The 22,924-nt window shown below is 36.4% G+C and overlaps 1 protein-coding gene across 5 annotated transcripts in view; it reads left to right on the forward strand.

Moving 5' to 3' along the window:
- Window positions 1-6,594: 6,594 nt before the first annotated feature.
- The window catches only part of LOC118584099 (estradiol 17 beta-dehydrogenase 5-like), a 37,337-nt gene continuing 21,007 nt past the window's right edge, over window positions 6,595-22,924 (forward strand). Inside the window, exons 1-10 of one of the 5 annotated variants that reach the window (XM_036188081.1) lie at window positions 6,595-6,609; window positions 8,316-8,381; window positions 10,409-10,576; window positions 11,354-11,470; window positions 11,649-11,726; window positions 14,674-14,796; window positions 15,644-15,753; window positions 16,864-17,029; window positions 19,330-19,412; window positions 20,908-20,950. In XM_036188081.1, the coding sequence (XP_036043974.1) occupies window positions 6,595-6,609; window positions 8,316-8,381; window positions 10,409-10,576; window positions 11,354-11,470; window positions 11,649-11,726; window positions 14,674-14,796; window positions 15,644-15,753; window positions 16,864-17,029; window positions 19,330-19,412; window positions 20,908-20,950 (969 nt within the window). Of the gene's footprint in view, window positions 6,610-8,297; window positions 8,382-10,408; window positions 10,577-11,353; window positions 11,471-11,648; window positions 11,727-14,673; window positions 14,797-15,643; window positions 15,754-16,863; window positions 17,030-19,329; window positions 19,413-20,907; window positions 20,951-22,924 lie in introns of those variants that run through there. The other 4 variants (XM_036188080.1, XM_036188079.1, XM_036188082.1 and 1 more) reach the window with 4 other exon arrangements.

The raw sequence follows: 22,924 nt of genomic DNA on the forward strand, positions 1-22,924 counted from the left end.
TCTTTTGCCTTATTGCTTCAGCTTACACCTAGAGTATGATGTTAAAAGGAAATGGGGATAGTGGATATCCTGTCTCATTCCTGACCTCAGTGGGATTGCTTCAACTTTCCTCAATTTAAGTTGATGTTGGATGTGGGTTTCTCATATATAGCTTTTATTGTGTTGAGGTATGTTTTCTCTAGTCCTACATTCTCTAGGACTTTTATCATGAAGGCAAGCTGGATTTTTTCAAAGGCTTTTCTGCATCTATTGGGATGATCATATACATATATATGATCATAGGATGAAAATGTGTATTTTTGTCTTTAAGTCAATTTATATTGTTTATTACAATTATTGACTTGTGTATGTTGTATCATCCCTGCATTTCAGAGATAAAGCCAACTTAGTCGTGGTGTTTAATTTTGTTGATATATATCTGCATTCATTTTATTGGGTATTTTTGAGTCTATATTCATTAGGAATAGTAGGCCTTTAGTTTTCTTGTTGGTGTTGTTGGTGTTGTTTTTGTCTCTTCACCAGGTTTTGAGTTTAGGAAAAATGATTCTGGATTCATAAAAGGAATTTGGGAGTGCTCTTTTACTTGGACCAAGAGTGGTCTGTGGAGCATTTATCTTCTCAAAGAATTTGCCTTTAGGGTCATGGAATGTTTCCGTTTGTTTGTTTTTGTTGTTTTTACTTGTTTCATTTTCTTTTTTCCATTGTGCTGATTTATGCTCTTATTTTTGCTATTTCTTGGTTTTTACTGGGTTTGGATTTTGTTTTTGCTGGTGTTCCAAATTTTTTAGTTGTATTTTTAAGCCCTTTATTTGTAGTCCCTCTGATTTTTTATTGTAGGCACTTAGAGCTATAAATTTCCCTCACAGGCCTGCCTTCAATGTGTCCCAGATGTTTTGGTGTGTTGTGTTTCTTTCAGGAAATGTTTTACTCCTTTCTTGATCTTTTTCCTCTTTGACGTATTTAGTAACAAACTGTATAATTTCTGTGAGTTTGCATATTTACTAGAGACTTATTTGCATCTACTCAAGTGGTATTGCATTATGATCAGTTAAGATACAAAGAGTGATTTCATATTTCTGAATTTGTAAAGATTTCTTTTGTGTCTAGGATATAATATAGTTTAGAAAAGCTTCCATGTTCTGTTGAGTAGAATGTGTATTCTCTGGTATTTGGGTGAAATATTCTATAAATTCTGTTAAGTCTATTTGATGTATGATTAATTTTGTTTATTTTTTCTGTCAGATTACCTGTCTACTGGAGAAAGAAGGAAATCACCTGTTAATAGACTGATGTTAATCTGTGCCTTCATTATTTTTATCTATTTTTTGTAATAGTAATAACTTTTTGGTTAAGTGCTTCCCTGATTAAAATGAAGTACACTTTTTATCTTTCCTGTTTATTTTTAGTCTGAAGTCTATTTTTCAGCTATTAGAATAGCAGTGCCTCCTGGCTCCCTGGTCCCATTAAATTGTCTAACATTTTACTCTAAGGCAGCACCTATCTTTAAAAATAAAATGTGTTTCTTGTAGGCAACAGGTAGGCAGGTTTTGTTTCTTCTTTTTATTTATTATATTTGTGTTTTAATTTTACACATCAGCCATGTGTTCCCCTGTCCTCCCCCTCCGGCCCCCGACCGCACCTTCTCCCCAGCCCCTCCCCTCCATTCCCATCTCCTCCAGGGCCAAGACTCCCCTGGAGATTCAATTCAACCTGGTGGATTCAGTACAGGCAGGTCTAGTCCCCTCCTTCCAGGCTGACCAAAGTGTCCCGGTGTAAGCCCAAGGTTCCAAACAGCCAGCTCATGCACTAAGGACAGGTCTGGATCCCACTGCCTGGGTGCCTCCCAAACAGTTCAAGCTATTCAATTGTCTCACTTATCCAGAGGGCCTGATCCAGCTGGGAGCTCCACAGCCTTTGGTTCATAATTCATGTGCTTCCTTTCATTTGGCTATTTGTCCCTGTGCTTTTCCAATCTTGGTCTCAACAATTCATGCTCTTATAGTCCCTCATCTTTCTCAACAATTGGACTCCTGGAGCTCCACCTGGGGCCTGGCCAAAGATCTCTGCATCCACTTCCATCTCTTATTGGATGAGAGTTCCAGCACGACTGTTGGGGTGTTTGGCCATCTGATCACCAGACTAGGTCATTTCAGGCATTCTCTCAACCATTGCCAGCAGTCTACAGAGGATGTATCATTGTGGATTTCTGGGGACCTCTTGAGCACTCTGCCTATTCCTGTTCTCATGTGATCATCATTTATCATGGTCTGTTATTCCTTGTTCTCCCTTTCTGTTCTTGATCCAGCTGGGATCTCCTGCCCCCCCCCCAAGCTTTATTTCCCTCAAATCTTGCCCTTCATTACTCCCTCTGTCGTCCAGGTTGTTCAAGTAGATCTCATCCATTTCTCTGTCATTGGGCAATCCCTGTGTCTTTCCTAGAGTCCTGTTTTCTAGGTAGCCTCCCTGGAGTTGTGTAGCAGTCTAGACATCTTTGTTTTACATCTAGTATCCTCCTATGAGTGAGTACATACCATATTTGTCCTTCTGAGTCTGGGATACCTCACTCAGGATGATTTTTTCTAGATCCATCCATTTGCCTGCAAACTTCGTGATGTCATTGGTTTTCTCTGCTGAGTAGTACTCCATTGTGTATATGTACCATATTTTCTTCATCCATTCTTCAGTTGAAGGGCATCTAGGTTGTTTCCAGGTTCTGCAAATTACAAACAATGCTGATAAGAACATAGCTGAGCAAATGCCCTTGTGGTATGACTGAGCATACCTTGGGTATATGCCCAAGAGTGCTACAGCTGAGTCTTGGGGGAGATGTATTTCAATTTTCTGGATATTAGCCCTCTGTGAGATGTGGGGTTGGTGAAGATCTTTTCCCATTCTGGAGGCTGTCGCTTTGTCTTGCTGACCATGTCCTTTGCTCTACAAAAGCTTCTCAGTTTCAAAAGATCCCAGTGATTGATTGTTTCTCTCAGTGTCTGTGCTACTGGTGTTATAGTTAGAAAGTGATCTCCAGTGCCAATGCATTCAAGAGTACTTCCTACTTTCTCTTCTATCATGTTCAGAGTAACTGGATTTATGTTGAGGTCTTTGATCCACTTGGACTTAAGTTTTGTGCATGGTGACAGATATGGATCTAGTTGCAGCCTTCTTCACATTGACATCCAGTTATGCCAGCACCATTTGTTGAAGATGCTTTCTTTTTTCCATTGTACATTTTTGGCTTCTTTGTCAAAAATTATATGTTCATAGGTATGCAGGTTAATGTCAGGGTCTTCAATTCGATTCCATTGGTCCACATGTTGGTTTTTATGGCAGTACCAAGCTGTTTTTATTACTGTAGCTCTATAGTAGAGCTTGAGGTCAGGAATCATGATGCCTCTAGAGGTTGTTTTATTGTACAGGATTCTTTTGGCTATCCCAGGTATTTTGTTTTTCCATATGAAGTTGAGTATTATTCTTTCCAGATCTGTGAAGAATTGTGTTGGTAATTTGATAGGGATTGCATTGAATCTGTAGATTGCTTTTGGTAAGATCACCATTTTTACTATGTTAATCCTGTCCATCTATGAGCATGGGAGATCTTTCCATTTTCTGACATCTTCTTCAATTTCTTTTTTCAGGGACTTAAAGTTGCAAGGGTGGTTCAACCTACGAAAGTCCGTCAATGTAATACACCATATAAACAAACTCAAGAAAAAAAAAAACACATGATCACCTCACTAGACGCAGAAAAGGCATTTGACAAAATCCAACACCCCTTTATGATAAAGGTCTTAGAGCGATCAGGAATACAGGGAACATACCTAAACATAATAAAGGCAATCTACAGCAAGCCAACAGCCAACATCAAAGTAAATGGACAGAAACTCAAAGCAATACCACTAAAATCAGGAACAAGGCAAGGCTGTTCCCTCTCCCCATACTTATTCAATATAGTACTTGAAGTTCTAGCCAGAGCTATAAGACAACATAAGGAGATTAAGGGGATACAAATTGGAAAGGAAGAAGTCAAGTTTTCCCTGTTTGCAGATGACATGATAGTATACATAAGTGACCCCAAAAATTCAACCAAGGAACTGATACAGCTTATAAACACCTTCAGCAACATAGCAGGATACAAGATCAACTCAAAAAGAATCAGTAGCTCTCATATATACAATAGACAAACAGGCTCAGAAGGAAATCAGAGATACATCACCCTTTACAATAGCTACAAATGATTTAAAATACCTTGGGGTTACTCTAACTAACCATGTGAAGGACCTATATGACAGGTTTTGTTTCTTGATTCATTTAGTAAGCCTAAGTCTTTTAATTGAGGCCATTGGTATTTAAAGTAATTATTGAAATGGAAATGTGCATGCTACTTGTGGTCATCATGTTGATTTTTTGTGTTTTTGTTTGTTTTCTCATATATTTAATATTACAAAAATACAGTTTTGTTCTAATATTTTACTCATAACTGAAAAGGCATAGGTGTGAATCATTGTCATTTTTCCTGAAGGTGCAGATTATGAACTACTAATATTTTTCAGTTTTCTGGAACTAAATTATATTATCTTTGAAACTGAGAAACATGTTTACATAAAAATACAATGGAATCCTCGATTCAATAATTTGTGTGGGGTTTCCAAGTAGGAAGCTAACACTTTAAATTATCTGAAACTGCTTCGCTTAGTATAAAATGGTGAACTCTGCTCCTTACAGAATCTCAGTGGTTAGTAAAAAGTTCAAGAGCAATTTAAATTGGAGTAAGTGGTAGCATCAGAGTATAGCAGAGAAATAAAGAAGTATGTGTATAAACAACAAAACAACAACAACAAAACCACCTCATTCTATAAGGAGCTCAAGTTAATCATGTAAAATCCTCATATTCTCAAATGATACATTATAAGGAGCTCTTCAGTGTTTAAGATTCAGATATTCATATGCCTATTCTTTTATTGTGATACATTTTAATGATATTTAGGAGTAAACTACTATACCTTATTAGCCTATATATTTTGTAAATAAAATTCTGTCCATAAACTGGTGAGTAAAATGTAAACCCAGTTATCTATTTTGTTGTGATTAATCATTTAAAAATATTTGAGAGTTAATCTGTCTTGACACATGTTACAAGAGGAGTCTAGTGTCTCAAAGATCAAGAACAAAGCCTTCATGTGTGGTTCATCTGCTTGCCAGTTACTATTTCTGGTCAGACACACAACACCTCAGATTTGGGGCAGTAAACTTGACACTCACTGGTACCTCCACTATGAAGTTAGGCTCTCAGGAAACCAAGTGGGGTTGAGGCAGCTGCCAAAACAAAGGATTGGTCCTACCCATGCTGCTTAACATTTTAAAGGCATATATAGTCAAAAATAATATTACAAATATGCAATAAAGAAAGATTCAGATAGGGAAAAAACCAAAAAACCTCTAAATGGTTTACAGTATGTTTAAAAATATACATAGGCTTGGGAGAGAAGAGAGAAGGCATAGACAGTCACAAAAAAAGAAATATAAGGCTTTAAAATAATAAAGTAAAGTTCTTAAAAGGGGAGTAAAATAGTAGAAAAGAAATAAGCCACATGAAGATAGGAAATACACAAAGAGTCTGCATCATATATCTTATTGTGTTGTCTTTAAATTTTTTGACTGCTAAGAGAGAATGGATTATGAAAACTGATAGATTAAACCAATCTATATATTTAAAAATATTTTGACTCCAAAATTCAAATCAAAATCTGTGTTACTTTAAGGGAGAGGTTATGCTTTTATTTCCATAGGAAATGCAGGCTGTGAATTCATTCTGGGTTAAAGAAAATCAGGTTTGATTGAGAAAGACCCCTAGGAATACCATTGCTACTAATACAAAGAAATAAACCTAGAAGGACTACAGGACATGTGGTGTATATTTTACCTGCTCAAATATGTAAGAGAAAAATCTTTGGCTGATTTATGTACAATGTGCAATCTATACTTATATTATTGCAGATATGGATGTTGCCTTTAAAAGTTTATACATTTTCAGAGTAAGGGGACCAGACACCAATGAAAATAGATTCTCCCAGAGATCCAACATCCAAATCAATATTGCTGGCTGAGATGATTCAGCCTCACAGACTTCTCCAGAAAAGATTTAGCAATTATCCAAATTTTCTTAAGGTTCCAAAAGAGGTTTTAGTAACCCCAAACAACAGGAAGTAGTCTTAAGTAACCAACACCCACATTCCTCAAAGATGGATTACTGATGTTTTCCATTGTGTAGGTACATACTCACTCATAAGTAGATACTAGATGTAAAGCAAAGGATAACCAGACTACAACCCACAGCTCCAGAGAAGCTAGGTAACAAGGAGGACCCAAAGAGGGACACATGGATTGAATCTGCTGAATTGATTCCTGTTGAGTAAGAATTAGTATCATTATTTATTCAGTTACAAGAAATAATCAGGAACAGGAATCATTCCTTATATATGACACACATCCGGTCTCATATGCGTATGCCAGGCCCTCTAGTACAAGGTAATGATGAAATTGATCAACTATTGATAGGAAATGTGCTGGAGGCCTAGCGTTTCATAAAAAAACACCATGTTAATAGCAAGAGTTTCCATCACTTGGCAATAAGCCAAAGAAATTATAAGGAAATGCCCTACTTGTTCTGTATACAACCAAACTCCACTACCTACAGGAAGTAACCCAAATGGTACTCAAAGGAATGAAATCTGACAAATGGAAATGTTTCATTTTGTAGAATTTGGAAAACTAAAATATGTACACCACATCATTGATATCTATTCAGGATTTTAATTGGCAAGTGCTTTGAGTCCTGAAAAAGCTGGTTCTGTAATCACATATTTGCTAGATGTTATGGCCATCATGGATATACCTGTACAAATTAAGACTGACAATGCTCCAGCATATGTCTCTAGTTAACTGAAACAGCTTTTTTACTCATTACAAAATAAAGCATATTACAGGTAAACCACATAATCCTACAGGACAAGCAGTTATAGAAAGATCAAGTTGATCACTAAAAGGTATGCTAAATAAACAGAAAGGGGTAATAAGTGTCCCTAGAAATTGATTACACAATGCTTTATTAACTTTGAATATTCTAAATGCTAATGAGAAAGGAACAACAGCTGTGGAAAGACATTGGATAATAGAAAAAAAATCTATAGAGTTAAATCATCCTGTATTCTTTAAAGATTTGCTGACCTCAAAATGGAAACCAATATATGTGTTACATTAGAGAAGAGGTTTTGCTTTTGTTTCCTCAGCAGAAGAAAAGCCATGGTCCACCATCAAAATTGATAAAGGTTTGATTTGAACAAGAGACTTCTTGATTAGATAGTTCATCAAATAGCATGGCTGTTCATTCTAAACTAACTTAACAAGATTAACAAATGCTTCTCATTTGTTCAGCTATAATTTGCCAAAAGGGAACCTCCCCAAAGTTAGAGCTGGGGAAGTGTTTTGTTTTTGTCTTTTCAGGAGAATGAAGGCATCCAGCCAAGGAATCTGAAGACCACTGGACAAATGAGACATGTAAAGAAAAAGAACAAATCATCCAGAAAATCTGATAGATTGACCTTCTGAAATCTAGTTGTCACTTGCTATATACTCCCATGGTCTTTTGCTACCAGTAGCTCTCAATAGTAAATATTTAGTTTTTTGGAAAATATGTAACTTTTGGTTGTGAAGTAATCATTTCCTGTGTAAATCTTTGGATTAGGAGGTATAAAGAAGGTAAGAAAAAATAAGAGATTGAGTAAGAAGGAAAGGTGTAGAAGGAAAAACATCAGGAAAGAAAGAGAAGGGAATGATCAGGGAAATAAATAGGAGAACATTAGGAGAGCCTAGATTTGGTAGAAAATGTAAAAGAAAAGCAACAGGGTAAAAGAAAAAAACAGAGAGAAAACAGAGGAGAACAATCAGGAAATAGAAAAATGAAACGAAGAATCGAGCTTTGGCCCTCAGATAAGATTCCCATGTGTGTCTACACATCTGTCCAATAGTTCACCTGTCCACCTCTCCTCTCCCTTTTTCTGACCTGATGAGAGCCTGATGGTCAGTGGGCCCCTCAGTGGCAAAACCACAGTCATATAAATAAAATAAATTGGTTCTGAATATTAATCATGAGTTGCTTTGTATCGTTTCACTCCTCCCACAAGCCATTGGTTAAACATTGAACGGATTCTAGGAATTAGGCTCTGCCTGTACCTTCAACCATGCATGACTGGGAGATAATTATATATACACCACCTTCACAATAAGAAGAGTGAAGAACAATGAATTTTAAACAGCAGTGTGTGGGACTCAATGATGGACACATTATGCCTATACTGGGCTACGGCACTGCTCAAAATCCAGAGGTAACAAAAGATGTAGGATTAGGGATGGAGAGTCTCAAAAGAAAATTGATCTATGATATGTGGGAGTTGAACTCTGCTTTTTCATCTTGGGTTTTCAATTTCTGATAGCTGGGACTATTTCATTTTAAGAATAAAAATAACTAGAACATACCCTAACAGGTTCTGATTATGCTGTTGGTGATTGTTCTGGGCACCGTGTTTTCCCTATTTTAGTTCATTTGCCAGCTAAATTCTAAAGATGAAAGTCATTACTCCACAAGTGCCTCACAGCTTCCTTGACTTGATACTATTAAATTGGGAGTCATTTCTCTGTTTGTTCCTACAATTCAGGATATATTTCTTCCTTACTTGCAGTAAGGAAAAAATGCTAGAAAATAGATGTGTCAAAAGTTACTGGAAATGTAAAACATAGAATAATGGGTAGAGGAATACTTGTTCTGTTCTGCAGGGAAGCCTTCAGCAACTGCCAGTAAATGTTGGAATTGAGATAAGTAGAATTTTCTATGCAATACTGACAACTGTGGGCAATTCACATGATTGTAAAATATAAAAACTATGGAAGCTTTAATGCATGGAAGCTGATATGAACTATTTGCTCTTGTGGTGATAAAGATGATATTGTGACATGAAGTATACAAAGTCGAGAACTTAGTAGCCTAGAAGCAAATTAATAGTCTAAAGTCTTCCTTAGACTGCTCAACTGTATAAATTTAGACAAGTTAACTGAATTTCATGTCCATATATCTTGCATAATTATGAATATTAATGCACAACTCAGTTGTTTTGAAGTAACCATAATGCAAAGGGCATAATGGAATGAAGTATTCTATTAAAGTTTTACCTTGATGAGTCCTTCATAAAGCTAAGAAAGTCAGACTGGTGTTGGGAGAAGAACATGGAAATCATCATTTTTTCATTGTACTTTTATTAAGAAAGGAAAGTTTCTAAAATCATTTAACTGTATGGGCATGAATGTATTAGATTTTTGCTTCACCCCTAAGATGTGAACTTTCAAGCCATTATCCAAATGTAAAGAAATGGCAATAATTTAAAATTCTACCTTAGACCAGTCTCTGTACAAAATGAATTTGTGCTTTAAGTGATTACAGGTACAGCAAAAATCTCTTACACAATGAGGGTAATTTCACATTTCTAAACATGAATTCATAGATTATAAATTTTCACACCAGTGATTTGTTTGGTGACTCAGACTAACCGTTTATGTTTCTAAGATTTAAAATATCATGGCAGTATCAATTCAAGTCCTCATCAATCTCACTTATTAACATTTAGTTTTTGTTTTCAATGTTATAACTATTGAGAATATTAACTGTGTCTTGACTGCCTCTACTAGCAGTGAATATGTGTATCTGATTTTCTTTGGATGAGTAGAATATTTTGTGTGCTAGCATAGGGGGGAAGATAATCAGTTCTTGGAGAAAATTTAGGGCATGATTTAAGAGATTTTCTTGTAGATACATTCTCATGCATTGTCATATTTCAAGGCTAGTGAAATGAAAATTCTGCCAAAACTGAAACAAAGACCTAATCTATCAAATCCACATTAGGAAAGTCTCTAAATGTACTAACCTTGCTTTTGGCTTCTGTAGTTCTGCTTCTGGCTAACTGTTCTTGTTAATTGAATATGTCAACCCAGGAAATGTTTTTTTTGTGCTTGAAAGCTCACCCTGAAGAAGACTCAGTACTACACTGGGATCTTGAACACCCAGTGTGATTGCTGGCCAGTAAATAAAGGGTTTCTATTGGCTTAAACCCATGTCTGAGCAGTCTTGTCTGGAGAATACCCCACAACAGATTAAAGTAAACTCTTGGAGGAATGATTGCTTCTGCCTATGTATTTCATTGTTGTTCACTGGAAGTTCTGTAAGCCTTATGGAGAAGAAAATCAGGAAATTGCATTCTAGAAATTAGTCCCTTGTCATTTAATTAAGAGGCTTGAAGATGATATTAAAAAACACACATCTCATTCTTCTATGTCCAAATTATAATTTTGCTTTTCCATCTAGGTTCCTAAGAGTAAGATTTTGGAGTCTACTAAAATAGCAATAGATATTGGATTCCGCCATATTGATTCTGCTTATGTGTACCAAAATGAAAAGGAGACAGGACAGGCTATTCGAAGAAAGATTGCAGATGGTGTTGTGAAGAGAGAAGATATATTCCTCACTACAAAGGTGTTGTGTGTATAATAGGATGGTATATGAATTAATGAAATGTGATGAAAAGAATCTAAAATTATATTATTGCCTTTCTAGCTGGTGAAATGTGTTTGTTGGTATAACATTTATACACATATGTATTTCATTCAAGGCTTAGTTTTAATCACAGAGAACCACAGGCTTCTTACTTTCTACATTGGCTTTCAAATTCTTTTCTTTCCTGAGCCCAGGCTCAATACAGTATGATTCAGTCTGATCTGTGAACTCAGAAATAGCCTTGGTAAAATTTGGGTTTTCTTTATACCTTGGGCAGCTTAGAAAATCCTGAACATTTAGAATATTAAATATTTTATTTCCTACCAAAAATAACAACACATCAGAGTTCATGGAATGTTAAACAAAATCTATCCAATCATGAAAATTTGTGCCCACTGGTTATTAAATGTTCATAACATATTTCTCATTATTTGTATTAATAAACATATGCTAACACATTTCCAGGGACTTGCGAGGATGGGATGCTTATAGAAATTTCGATTTGTAACATCTACATATCATTCAGATATTTGAGCATTATGACTTGATAAATTTTACCCCTTTAGTAGTGTCTTTACCGTATTAGTTGGATTAACTAAGAATAACCAGTAATATTCTGAAGTTCACATAGATAGTTCAGATCAAATAACTCAATTGAAATAAATAGTATGCCCCATGGTTATTGTTTTCTACTCATTACAAAATTTCTCAATTATTACTTTTAACTAAGACAATGCCCATTCTTTAACCCTGCAGCTTTGGTCTACATTCCATCGACCAGAACTAGTCAAAGTTTGCTTACAAAGATCACTGGAAAACTTTCAACTAGATTATGTTGACCTCTATATTATTCATTTACCAATGTCAATTAAGGTATGTCATTTGCATCATGTAGCCTAATTAAATTTGTCTATATAAATGAGAGATGGTGTGGTATACCACTTATTTCATGGATGTTTACTTTCCTATTTCCAATAGATTTCTAAGTCTACTGCAATGTGTGGGATGAATGTACTTACTGAGATTTCTATAACAAGTGCTTTTATTACAGCCATCAGAGAAGACGTATACAAAAAATGAAAATGGAAAAATATTATTTGAGACTGTAGATCTCTGTGCTACATGGGAGGTGAGTACATGAAGGTGAAACCTCAGAGAAACCCAAAAGAGAGAGTCTTGCCATGTTTTCACTTATGAGAATGGAATATGGACCCTTGAGTCTAGTGAGCATCTTGTGTTCACAGGGACTTTCCTGAAGTAGCAGAACAGAATACATAACTGAGTAAGAGAAGTAGAAGTGAAGACCAGAGTATAATTGGAAGATGTCTCTCTGTAATATCATACACAGGTGTCTTTTAATAAAATCTTCCCCCTCCAACTCCTCCTCACCAGCACTGTCCCGCAAATTCATGTACTCTACTTTAAACCCACTGAGTCTACTTAGTACTGCTTGTATGTACAGGGGTAATGTACTGTAAGATGAGTACTTTATCAGAAGCTGAACAGGATGAAAACTGATTCTCCTGCACCCATCAGTTGACAATAGTTCCTCAGCTAGGGGATGGAGTCTGCAATCACCATCTAATCCATGTTGAAGATGCTTTCTTTTTTTCTAATATACAACTTTGGCTACTTTGTTGAAAAGCAGGTGTCCATAGAAGTGTGGATTTATATCTGGGTGTTCAACGGGATTCCACTGCCCAACATGTCTGTTTTTATGCTGATACATTAAGGTTTTTATTACTATAGCTTTGTTTCAGAGCTTGAGATCAGAGATGGTAATATGTCTGGAAGTTCTTTTATCGTACACGACTGAACTGTAAGCTGACACCTCAACTAAATATTTTCCTTTATGAGAGTTGCTATGGTGTATCTTCTCAGCAGTAGAAACCCTAACTAAGACAGGAGTTGGCACCAGGGACTGGGGCCAGGCCCCAGGTTCAAGGCCTGACCATGTTTTTGTTCAAAGGAATTTGGACTTTGCAAGTCATGGTTAGGAAAGCAGTGGAATGCTTTAATCACTGTCTAATTGACCATACTAGTAGAAGCATGGAAGACAGTGGTGCTAAGTGTTATTTGAGCTATTGGGGGCTCACTCAAGAGGTTTCAGAGGAGAAGAATTTTAGTATGTTGTCTAGATAGCATTCTTGTGATATTTTGGTGAAGAAAGTGGCAGCCTTTTGCCTTTATCTCAAGTGTTTGCCTGAGGCTAAAGTGAAGAGTTTTGGATTAATTCTGTTGGCAGAGGAAATCTCAAAACAGCCTAGTATAGATTCTGTTGTGTGGTTAATAGTGGTAACTCTAATGAAGATTTATAACAAAAAGGAGCAAGCTGTGCAGAGGAAATTACAAAATGTAAATTTTGAGGAGAAAACGAGTATCAAAAATCGAGTAGCACTAAATTCTGTGTTCAAAGAGATAAACAGATTAACAAATAGAATAAAGAGAGTGGTGACCTCAGGACAAGATCCCACCCTGCTAAATTTCCAATTTGTGAAAAGAAACTAAAGAAAAGCTTAGAACTGGGTGTGGTGAGGCATGTCTTAATCCCAGCACTGGGAAAGGGGAGGCTGGCAAGTCTCTAAGTTTGATGCCACCCTGGTCTAGAGAGCAAGTTCAAGGATGTTTTATGTCAATAATTTTATAGATTTAACATTTTCTTTGACCAATGTTTCTATTTCTTCTATTGTGTCAATGTCTGAGGTTCTCCCTTCTATCTCTTGTATTCTGTTGGTGATCCTTGCATCTGTAGTTCCTGTTCACTTACCTAGATTTTTCCATTTCCAGAATTCCTTCAGTTTGTTTCTTTATTACTTCTATTTCCATTTTCAGTTCTTGAACAGATTTGAAAATTCATTTCTGTCCACTAGTTTTCTAGACATTCTTTAAGAGATTCATTGATATCTTCCCTTTCTTCAGCCTTTTCCTTGATTTCTTTAAAGGTTTATTTATTTCCTCTTTAAGGACCTCAATCACTGTCATAAAGTTGGTTTTAAGGTCATTTTCATATGCTTTCACTGTGTTGGAATATTTAGGTTTTGCTGTCATGGAATATCTGGGCTCTGGTGGTAGCATAGTTCCTGGGATGTTTGTATTCTTATATTTAGACATCTGGAGTTATTATAGGTTTAGGTGCCAAATCCTGGATTTGTCCTTGTTGAATGAATGTTTTCTTCCTTGGTTTATATTTCCTCTTTGATCTTCTGACTGCCATGGCTTGTGGTTGGGTAGAGAGTCTCCATTCACGTTGGGGGATGGGCTTCTGATGGCTTGACTGACCTCTGGTCGAGCAGGTGGATGCTGCCCAAGTTTGGGACTGAAATTCTAGCTATGTGTGTGGTAACCAATCTGGCCTGGGGGCTTCTGAGGTTCAGGATGCTGGTTTGACTTCTGATAGCATAGGAGATTCCACCAGAGGTATGGGATAGGATAAGGTGACAAGCTGAGAAGGGGAACCTAGGGTTATTCCATAACACATTTTAAAATGGGATTCTTTGTTTTCTTTTAGTTCAGTTATTTTTTAAGTACTTTATGTTTAGAGTTTTTTGTTTGTTTGTTTTTGTTTGCTTTTGTTTTTAGTGTACATTGCCATTTCTAGACAGTTCTTTTAACAGTTCCATTTTTCATTCATATTAACCAAATGTCTTTGTTAAGGTTTCTATTTCTGTGATAAAACACCATAGCCAAAAGAAACTTGAAGAGGAAAAGGTTTATTTCCACATCACAGTCAATCACTGAGTGAAGTCAGGAAAACTCAAACAGGTAGGAACCTAGAGGCAGGAATTGAAGCAGAGACCATGGAAGAGTGTTGCTTACTGGCTGGCTTGCCTGATTGTACCATCCAGGAACACCCTCCAAGTGATAACACCACCTACAATAGGCTGAGTCCCCCCACCTTCATCAATCACTAATTAAGAAAATATTACACATTCACCTACACGCAAATCTTAGGGGGACATTTTTTCCAATTGAGAGCCCTTCTTCCCAAATGACTCTAGTTTGTGTCAATGTGACATAAAACTTGCCAATACACTTTATAAATGTATATATGCCCTAAACAATTCCTCCTTCCCTAGGCCATGGAGAAGTGTAAGGATGCAGGACTTGTCAAGTCCATCGGGGTGTCCAACTTTAACCGTAGGCTGTTAGAGATGATCCTGAACAAGCCAGGGCTCAAGTACAAGCCTGTGTGCAATCAGGTGAGAACTCTCAAGCCCCTTTTTCTGGTCTTCATGGTCTTCTTTCTGTCATACAGCAGGGAACCATCCCTTCCCACTTCCCATTCATCTTAGATTTATAGAATACAAGGTTCTCACAGCAGTGTCTGTCTCAGAGCACATTGCACATTCTCAATTGTATCTCTTCTTGATGGTGTCTTAGTAATGATGGCAGCATGCTTTTAGTGCCCAATGAATATAAAAGTCTGTGGATATGAATGTGACCTTAGCGCCAAAAGCATAGCTCCTGACTGGATGCTTGTTATAAAAGGACTCAGGTTAGACAGACAACTTACCCACTTACAGTGGTTTTAGTGGTAGATGAAGTCAACTCACAGAACACAAGCTAACCTTGTTCCTGACCACATCTTAGTCATCATCTCTTTTGTGTCTTCTGCAATCAAATCAACCATTTACCATTTAAGCACATGTGTCTTCTATTCTAACTTACTTTTCAATAACTTTCAACCAGGGAATAAGGGTCACTGATAGGAAATCAATTTACAAAAGAAATTAGTCATGTTATTTTCTTTAATTCCAATGTCATGTTGCACATATTTTTCTGTTTAACTTCTCTTTACTTTTTATATTTCTTTTCATATTAATATTGACACTTTGGGGGCTAAAGAGATGGAACGAAAGTTAAGAGTGTTTGCTGCTCTTCTGAAGATTTGATTGATCTAACACCTTCTACGCTCAAAGGATACCAATATACACATGTACACACACATATACACACACATACAAACACACACTGCCACAGTAGAAAACTATTTTATTAAATAGAATTTCTTATAGTACAATGTATTTCTATATTGTCCATTTATAGGTAGAATGTCATCCTTATCTGAACCAGAGCAAGCTGTTGGATTTCTGCAAGTCAAAAGATATTGTTCTGGTTGCCTATGGAGCCCTGGGATCTCAGCGCCCTAAAATCTGGTAATAAGCAGAACATGTTTTTTGGAGATTATGATTTAATTGTAACATTTTTCCCTTTCCTCTTTCTAACCCGCCCATATGTCCCCCTTACTTTTCTTCAAATTAATTACCTCTGTTTTTACTAATTGTTATTGCAAGCATAACAATGTTTGGCCCATATAATGCTGCTTACATATTTTCAGAGGTGACTGTTTGACACTGGACAACCAATTAGTGTGCTCTGCCCTAGGGAAGGCCACCTCTCTTGGTCCCAGTTTTCCTCAGTTTTTTGTGTAGAGTTGAGGCCTTATGGGCTTTTCTTCATTTAGTTTGACATATTCATTGGTGCTATGCTTGTTCTGCTCATGTTTGGGCAGTCATATTGATGAGACTTCATGGATGTAGCTTCTGATATTACTAGGAGACACAATTTCACAACATGCTTCCTGATCTGGCTCTTATAATCTTCTGACCCCTCTTCTACACAGCTTCATATGCTTCAGGTAGATTAAGGAGTGTTTTGCAGACGTATCTGTAGAGACTGGGCTCCACAATTATGGGTTTTGGTTGCGGTTTTCTATAGTGGTCTCTGTCTGTTACAAAGAGAACTTTCCTTGATGAGGGGTGGAGACTACACTTATTTGTGGGTATAAGAACAAATGTTTAGATTGTTTTTAAGGACTATACAGTTTTAGTAAAGTAGTGGTTACAAGTTCTCCCCTAACATCCATGACTTCATTGTCACGGAGTAGTTGGCTAGGTTTCAAGTACCAGACAAGGGCACCCTCTTGTTGAATGGAGGATCTGCAGTCTAATTACAGAGTAATTGGTTACTACCAAGGTATGTGTGCCACTACTGCACCCTTATTGTATCATGTTGGTCATTGATATGGTTCATAGGTATCATATAACCACAAGTTTTATTTCTATGGTCCTCTGTTTACATAACTTCACTCTGAACAGATTCAGGAAGACCGGAGAATTTGTATCTTAGAAAGTCTTCTCAGTACTGATGCCTCTGGTCAAGGGAAAAATTATGATGATCTCTTGTCTAGAGCAATACCTTAATGTGTTTGGATGTCCCCTAAGAAACCAAACACTCAGTTTCAGTATTTCTGCTTTGCCTTTTAGGGTAGACCAGAATGCCCCATTTCTTTTGAATGATCCAGTTCTTTGTGCCATGGCCAAAAAGCACAATAAAAGTCCAGCTCAGATTGCCCTTCGCTACCAGGTGCAGCGTGGGGTCATTGCCTTGGCTCATAGCTATGAAGAGAATGAGATGAAGGAGAACATTCAGGTAATGTGGGGAGCTATGGTTATCTAGAACCCTGGGGGTAATAATATACTGTGCACCTCAATATATTGTGTACCCTAATAAAATTATCTGGGGAACAGAGGACAGAGACAGTCACTAAATTAGATACAGAGGCCAGACAGTGATGGCACACACCCTTAATCCTATCACTCCAGAGACAGAGATCCGTCTGGATCTCTGTGAGTTCAAGGCCACACTGGAAACAGAGCCAGGCAGTGATGGCACACACCTTTAATCCCAGAACTTAGGATCTCATGTCTTTGCTTGGGAAGAACACAGACCTTAAATCCCAGCAAGTAATACAGCAGGACACAGAAAGCTATATAAGACTTGAGGAAAAAGGAACTCACTCTTTATTGGTGGAAGATTTTGTAGGGGCAAGAACTAGTGGCTTGCTCTCTGCCTATCTGATCTTTTAGCTTTTACCCCAATATCTGGCTCTGGGTTTTCTATTAATAAGACCTTTTAAGATTCATGTTATACCTGGGTATTCTTCCTCACCCATAAGTTTCTTAGGAAACCTCTGTTAATTTTTTGACAAATCATTGTCTGTAGCATTTCCTGTGCATGTGCAATTTCAACTGTGATTTTCAAGAACTGCTAACATAAGGCAAGACTGAATGCTTACAAATGTGGTCATTTCCAGAAATATCAATAAATGCTAGAATACTCTCACAAGTCATGGATCTAGGAGCCAGGCATTCATTGCATTGATCTTTGTCTAAATTTGATTTTTTTTTACTTTTAATAAAATATTCCTTCTTTTTATTATTATTTATTGTTTGTTTGTTGTTTGAGACAGTGTTTCTCTGTGTAACAGCCCTAGCTTTCCTAGAACTCACTCTGTAGACCAGGCTGGCTTCAAACTCACAGAGATCCACCTGCCTCTATCTCCTGAATTCTAAGATTAAATGATTTCTTATTTTTTTAATTAATTATTTTTATTAAAATTTTCATACAATATATTTTGGTATTCTTTTTCTCCCCCCCTCTTAAATAATAGAGAAAACATTGTCTGAGAGACAACACAGAGATTTAGTTTCCATCACTAAGTAAGACATGTACAAATGACATCTTTACCTTCTGAAATAGAGCATCTCTATTGAGAAATTTTTATTCTGTAAATTATTATGGTTATCTTTTACATCCCCCTAAATTTTCACATAATTTAGTGGTTATATGCTTATTCATTTTCAATGAATGTCAGTTAATTCTTTGTTAATTTAAATGATTGATGATCTTTGTATTTTCTACATGAGGCCTTTTTATTTTTTTTAATGAAAGTCATTTTGAGGTTAAAGGAAAAGTCACATATTTAAAGAATGAAGTGTTTTTCAAGCCAGTTCTTTTGTCCTAAGATATCATTTGTATTTGGACAATGCATGGCTTAAATTTTATTTAAAGGGATATTGTTCAAATATAACTATATCCACGAAAATTGGCAGATTAACTTCTATGTTTAAAACTATTTTCTTGATTCTTCAGAACTTTTAAGTACATGGTAATGTAGTCATTGAATGATGCCATCTTTGTTCCTTCTCCAGCCATATTTGAGTCTCCTCGAGTAGTGCAGTTTGAATATATCTCACCCCAAAGCTCATGGATCTTTGCAGTAGAAAGTGCAGAAAGATAGTAAGATCTAACTAGGGGTGGCTGATAACATGAATGAAATAGTATTTTCCAAACACAACAGGGCAGAGGTGCATTTGAACTCATAGTGATTGTAACAACATGCACAAGCTATTTACAATCTCCAGCTACACAGAATTCTAGCAAGAAAAGGTAAGGTGTACATGTAATAACACCACTAGCTGAGGAGCCATTGGTATATCTGATAGCTACTGAGAGGAGAGTTAATTATGTAACCACTTATAGCCAACCACATACTAGGACTATCTCAATACTAAAGGTAAGTGGGCAGTACAAAATGGACTCCATGGAGAAAGATGAAAATGAAAAAGTAATCTCACAGATGGAGAAGAAGGAATGAGAGAATAGAGAAAACGGTAAGAGGAGGAGCCAAGGAATGAATATGCTCAAAATCATTGTGTGGAATTCTCCATGTATTAATCAAAATCATACGGGAAAAAAAGGAAAAACGTTTTCTTTATTCCACCAGATAGTCCCTGATGACCTGTGTATTTTTTGATGTCTTTCATTATTTTTGTAAATTTATCAGCTATTTTAAATATTGCATCTGAACCAATATAATTAACTTGGGTTTTCATGATTGACAAGTTCACAGAGTAGATTTGTGAAAGTCTTTTCCCCTTGTGTGATAGGTACTTGAATTCCAGTTGCTTCCAGAGGATATGGAAGTCATCGATGGACTGAACAGAAATTTCAGATATTTTCCCATGAACTCGTAAGTAACTTCAATAAACGCTGTAAGGTTATTTGACAAATACGTTGCATCAATTTTCTAATTTTAAACCTCTCCCTTCCTTTGGTGCAAATTTGTTCAGAAACCCACAAAGGATCTTTTGGTGAGTTTCAGAGAAAAAAAGGTTTCCATGAAGAGGCTAAAAGTTTTGGTGAGGGATTCAAAAGCAAGGAAAGATTATCTAAGCATAAGTACAGTCACTAAAGAGAGTTTAAAATCTTTAAAATGTTTTCTTCTTTCATTCTCCACATTAGAACATGACCCTACCTGTATGTTACAAACAGGAGCAAGCAAGGCCTCCATAAGCCTTGTTTTAAAATTACTTTAATTAAAATATAAAATTTTACATATAAAATTAAAATATACATCATTCCTCCCCTTCCCTCCCCTCCCTCCAATCACTCTCACCCCTTTCTTCCTTCCTCTCAATTTGATGGCCTTTTTCTTTAGTGCTGTTACATGTGTGTGTGTGTGTACATATATATAGTCTGATAAGTCTGTTAGTGTAGCTTATGTGTATATGATTCCAGGGATGACCCCTTGGTACTGAATAACCAAACAAGGGACTCATCACCAGAACATAATAATTCTCCCTCTCATTGCAGTCAATAGCTGCCTATAGGTTTTTGTTTAAATTTATTGCTTGTTTAAGGGGAAAATTCATTACCCATTTGCTTGTGGTGGGAAATATTACTCATAAAGGAAATAAATGTGATAGTACTTGAAAGTGCACTGGAAAATCCACAATTGTTTGTGCTAAAAATTAGTAGTTTTATTACTAAATTTTGTTAGCATAGAGCAAATGGTGGATAAAGTATAATCAAATAATACAAAGAGAGAGAAAGCATCAAATGGCTAGTAAATATTATTACTTTATATATTGTATTGATATTAATATAAGGAGATCTACAAACACATATGGAAAGTTCCATGGACATGGGAGACTTTTTAAAGGCTTTTAAATGTCACCAATTTAAACATAATACACTGTGTGAGATTCAGAATGACAAAAATAACTCGTGCATATTTAGCAGAATTGAAATTAGAACTCATAAGTCAGGCACTCTTAATTTTTTGTGTTGATAAATATCTAGACTTATTCTTTTACTAAAGATGCATAATTAGCACCTATTTTCCTTAGGTGATTTAAACTGAAGAAGATTCTGGGATTTTCTCTCCTGCGTTTGTTTGACAGATGTAGTTAAGTCAGAAGCACATATGTGAAAACTTACGTTTTCCCCTAGGCCCGGGACTATAACCTAAATAACTTATTTATGTCATTTTAAAATATTTTTATGAAGCTGCATTTGTGAAAGTAAGAAAGGCAGGTTTTGCAACCAGGAAATAAAGCAATTCAAATTCATTCCAGTGCCAGAGCCAGCAAGAAATAATAATAAATTATAGTAACAATAATTACATATTTTGTTTGAACCAAATTCATTGAGCCCACATTGGGCATTTCTCTTTCATATTTTAGGGCTGTTGAACACCCCAATTTTCCATTTTCTGATGAATATTAACACGATACCCTTTGTCATGGCTTCTACCTGAAACTCCTAAATGTGGATAGTGCTGCTGCTGATGATGATTGAGGTGATGCTAATAAGACACACTACTTCTTGTTGATCCATACTACTTAGCAACTCACAGGCAATTGGAACCACATTCATCATCTTGGAAGAAAGACACTAAAGTTTTAATCACTTATTGAAATAAATACAATGTTATTTTCCCTGAAGAATTTTGTCTGGTACCATCTCTGTTATTTGTACGTGTGTTTCTTTCCACTAATTATAACCAAAATTGATTTGGCTGAAGAGTGGGAGATAATAATAGCTATTTAGGAAATTGAAGGATGGGAGAGCACAGACTCTTTAAGCATCATGGATGTGGCTGTTAGGTGGTGTTAAGAAGTCAGTGTTCTTAGCCCATAGGTCAACAAGAAAACAGACTATACACACTAAATTATTTTCAGACCAAAGAGGCACACCTAAGAAGAGTGACCAAAAATGTCAAGGTTGCTCCTATCTGTTCACTATCTGAGTCCTAAAAATGAGGAATGGAATATTTCCATTTGAAAATACTTGTAACACTTATTAGGTCATGACTGAGTAGAATCTTATGTGCCTACTGTAAATTGAAGCTACACAATGAGGTTAATAAAATCTTAGCCTATGAAGTTTTAAATTTAAACTTGGAAACATCAAGAATCCAATTGCTATTTGCTAATTAACATCATACAGTCTCTTTTAAGAAGTTGTTTCCAAAGCAATGAAAGAAACAGCAAGGAAAATAGATAAAATCTTGAAGCACTCCGACCTCAATTCACTAGAGCCTGAGCCTGTGTGAACACAAACAAGTTCTGTGTGAGGTCAGAGCCCTGTGATCCTAATCACAGTCCATCCTCAGTCTCTCTCAACAACCTTGGTTTTCTCTCACTACATACTAGGATTCTTTCCTAAACCCAGAGACTGTCATTATAGATCTTCTGTAATAACTGATGGAAGCAGATGCAGAGATCCACACCCAAACACCAGGCCAAGCTCCTGGAGTTGGGTCAGAGAGAGAAGAGGGATTCTATGAGCAAGAGACATCAAGATCATGGTAGGGAAACCTACAAAGACAACCAAGCTAGTTAGAACCCATGAAGCAAGGGCCTGTAGAAGCCAGAAGAATGTGTCAGATGCCCCTGTAACTAGAGTTAATAATGTTTGTGAGCCCTCCATTGTGGGTGCTAGGAACTAAACCTGAGTCCTTTGCATGAAGGTGTGATCTTAACTTTTCAGCCATCTTTCCAGACCCCAGCATAATTTATTAGTGAGAATAGAGAGTATAAAAAAGTAACTGGTTTATGTTAACATTTCATTCTACACTATCACTGAATTTATGACTTCTAGTAAAATTCTTAATAGAAACTCTTGGATTTTCTTTGTATTGAATTATATCAACAAATAGAAAAAGTTGGACTATTTTTCCTCCCTCCTCATACATAATTTCATTTCTTTCTCTTCCCTGACAAGATTTTGAATGTTTGTGAAAAGAGGCAGACATTGTTCTTGAACTTGGAAGAACAAGTCCCGTCATTTTGCCATTTGGATGGTTTTGGAGCTAGAGAAATACACTTCCCATAGATGGGAACATAAGGTTTCCTTCCTCTCTGTTTCCTTTCCTCCAAGATTATCCAACTATTTGAACATTTAAGGTAAAATGTTTTCCAGGTTTCCCTCTCAGTAACATTATGAAGTGGATGGATCATATTAAATTATTCATCTGCATCGTGGCTCATTAGTTATTGAAAATATGCAGGTTATAACAGTTGAAGGGTATATTAAATTCCAGCCTTCTGACTGTACTTTCACAATCATTTGTGCTCTGCAGCCTGCTGTATTGCACTTGGATTACACAGTTATTATTATTGTTCCTTCGTCCAAATGTGACACTTACAAAGCCAAAAAAGAAGTCCACTGTTTTCCAGTGAGAAAAATAAAAACATT

This window comes from Onychomys torridus, chromosome 5 (genome assembly GCF_903995425.1).
Source record: "Onychomys torridus chromosome 5, mOncTor1.1, whole genome shotgun sequence".
Taxonomy (NCBI): Eukaryota; Metazoa; Chordata; class Mammalia; order Rodentia; family Cricetidae; genus Onychomys; species Onychomys torridus.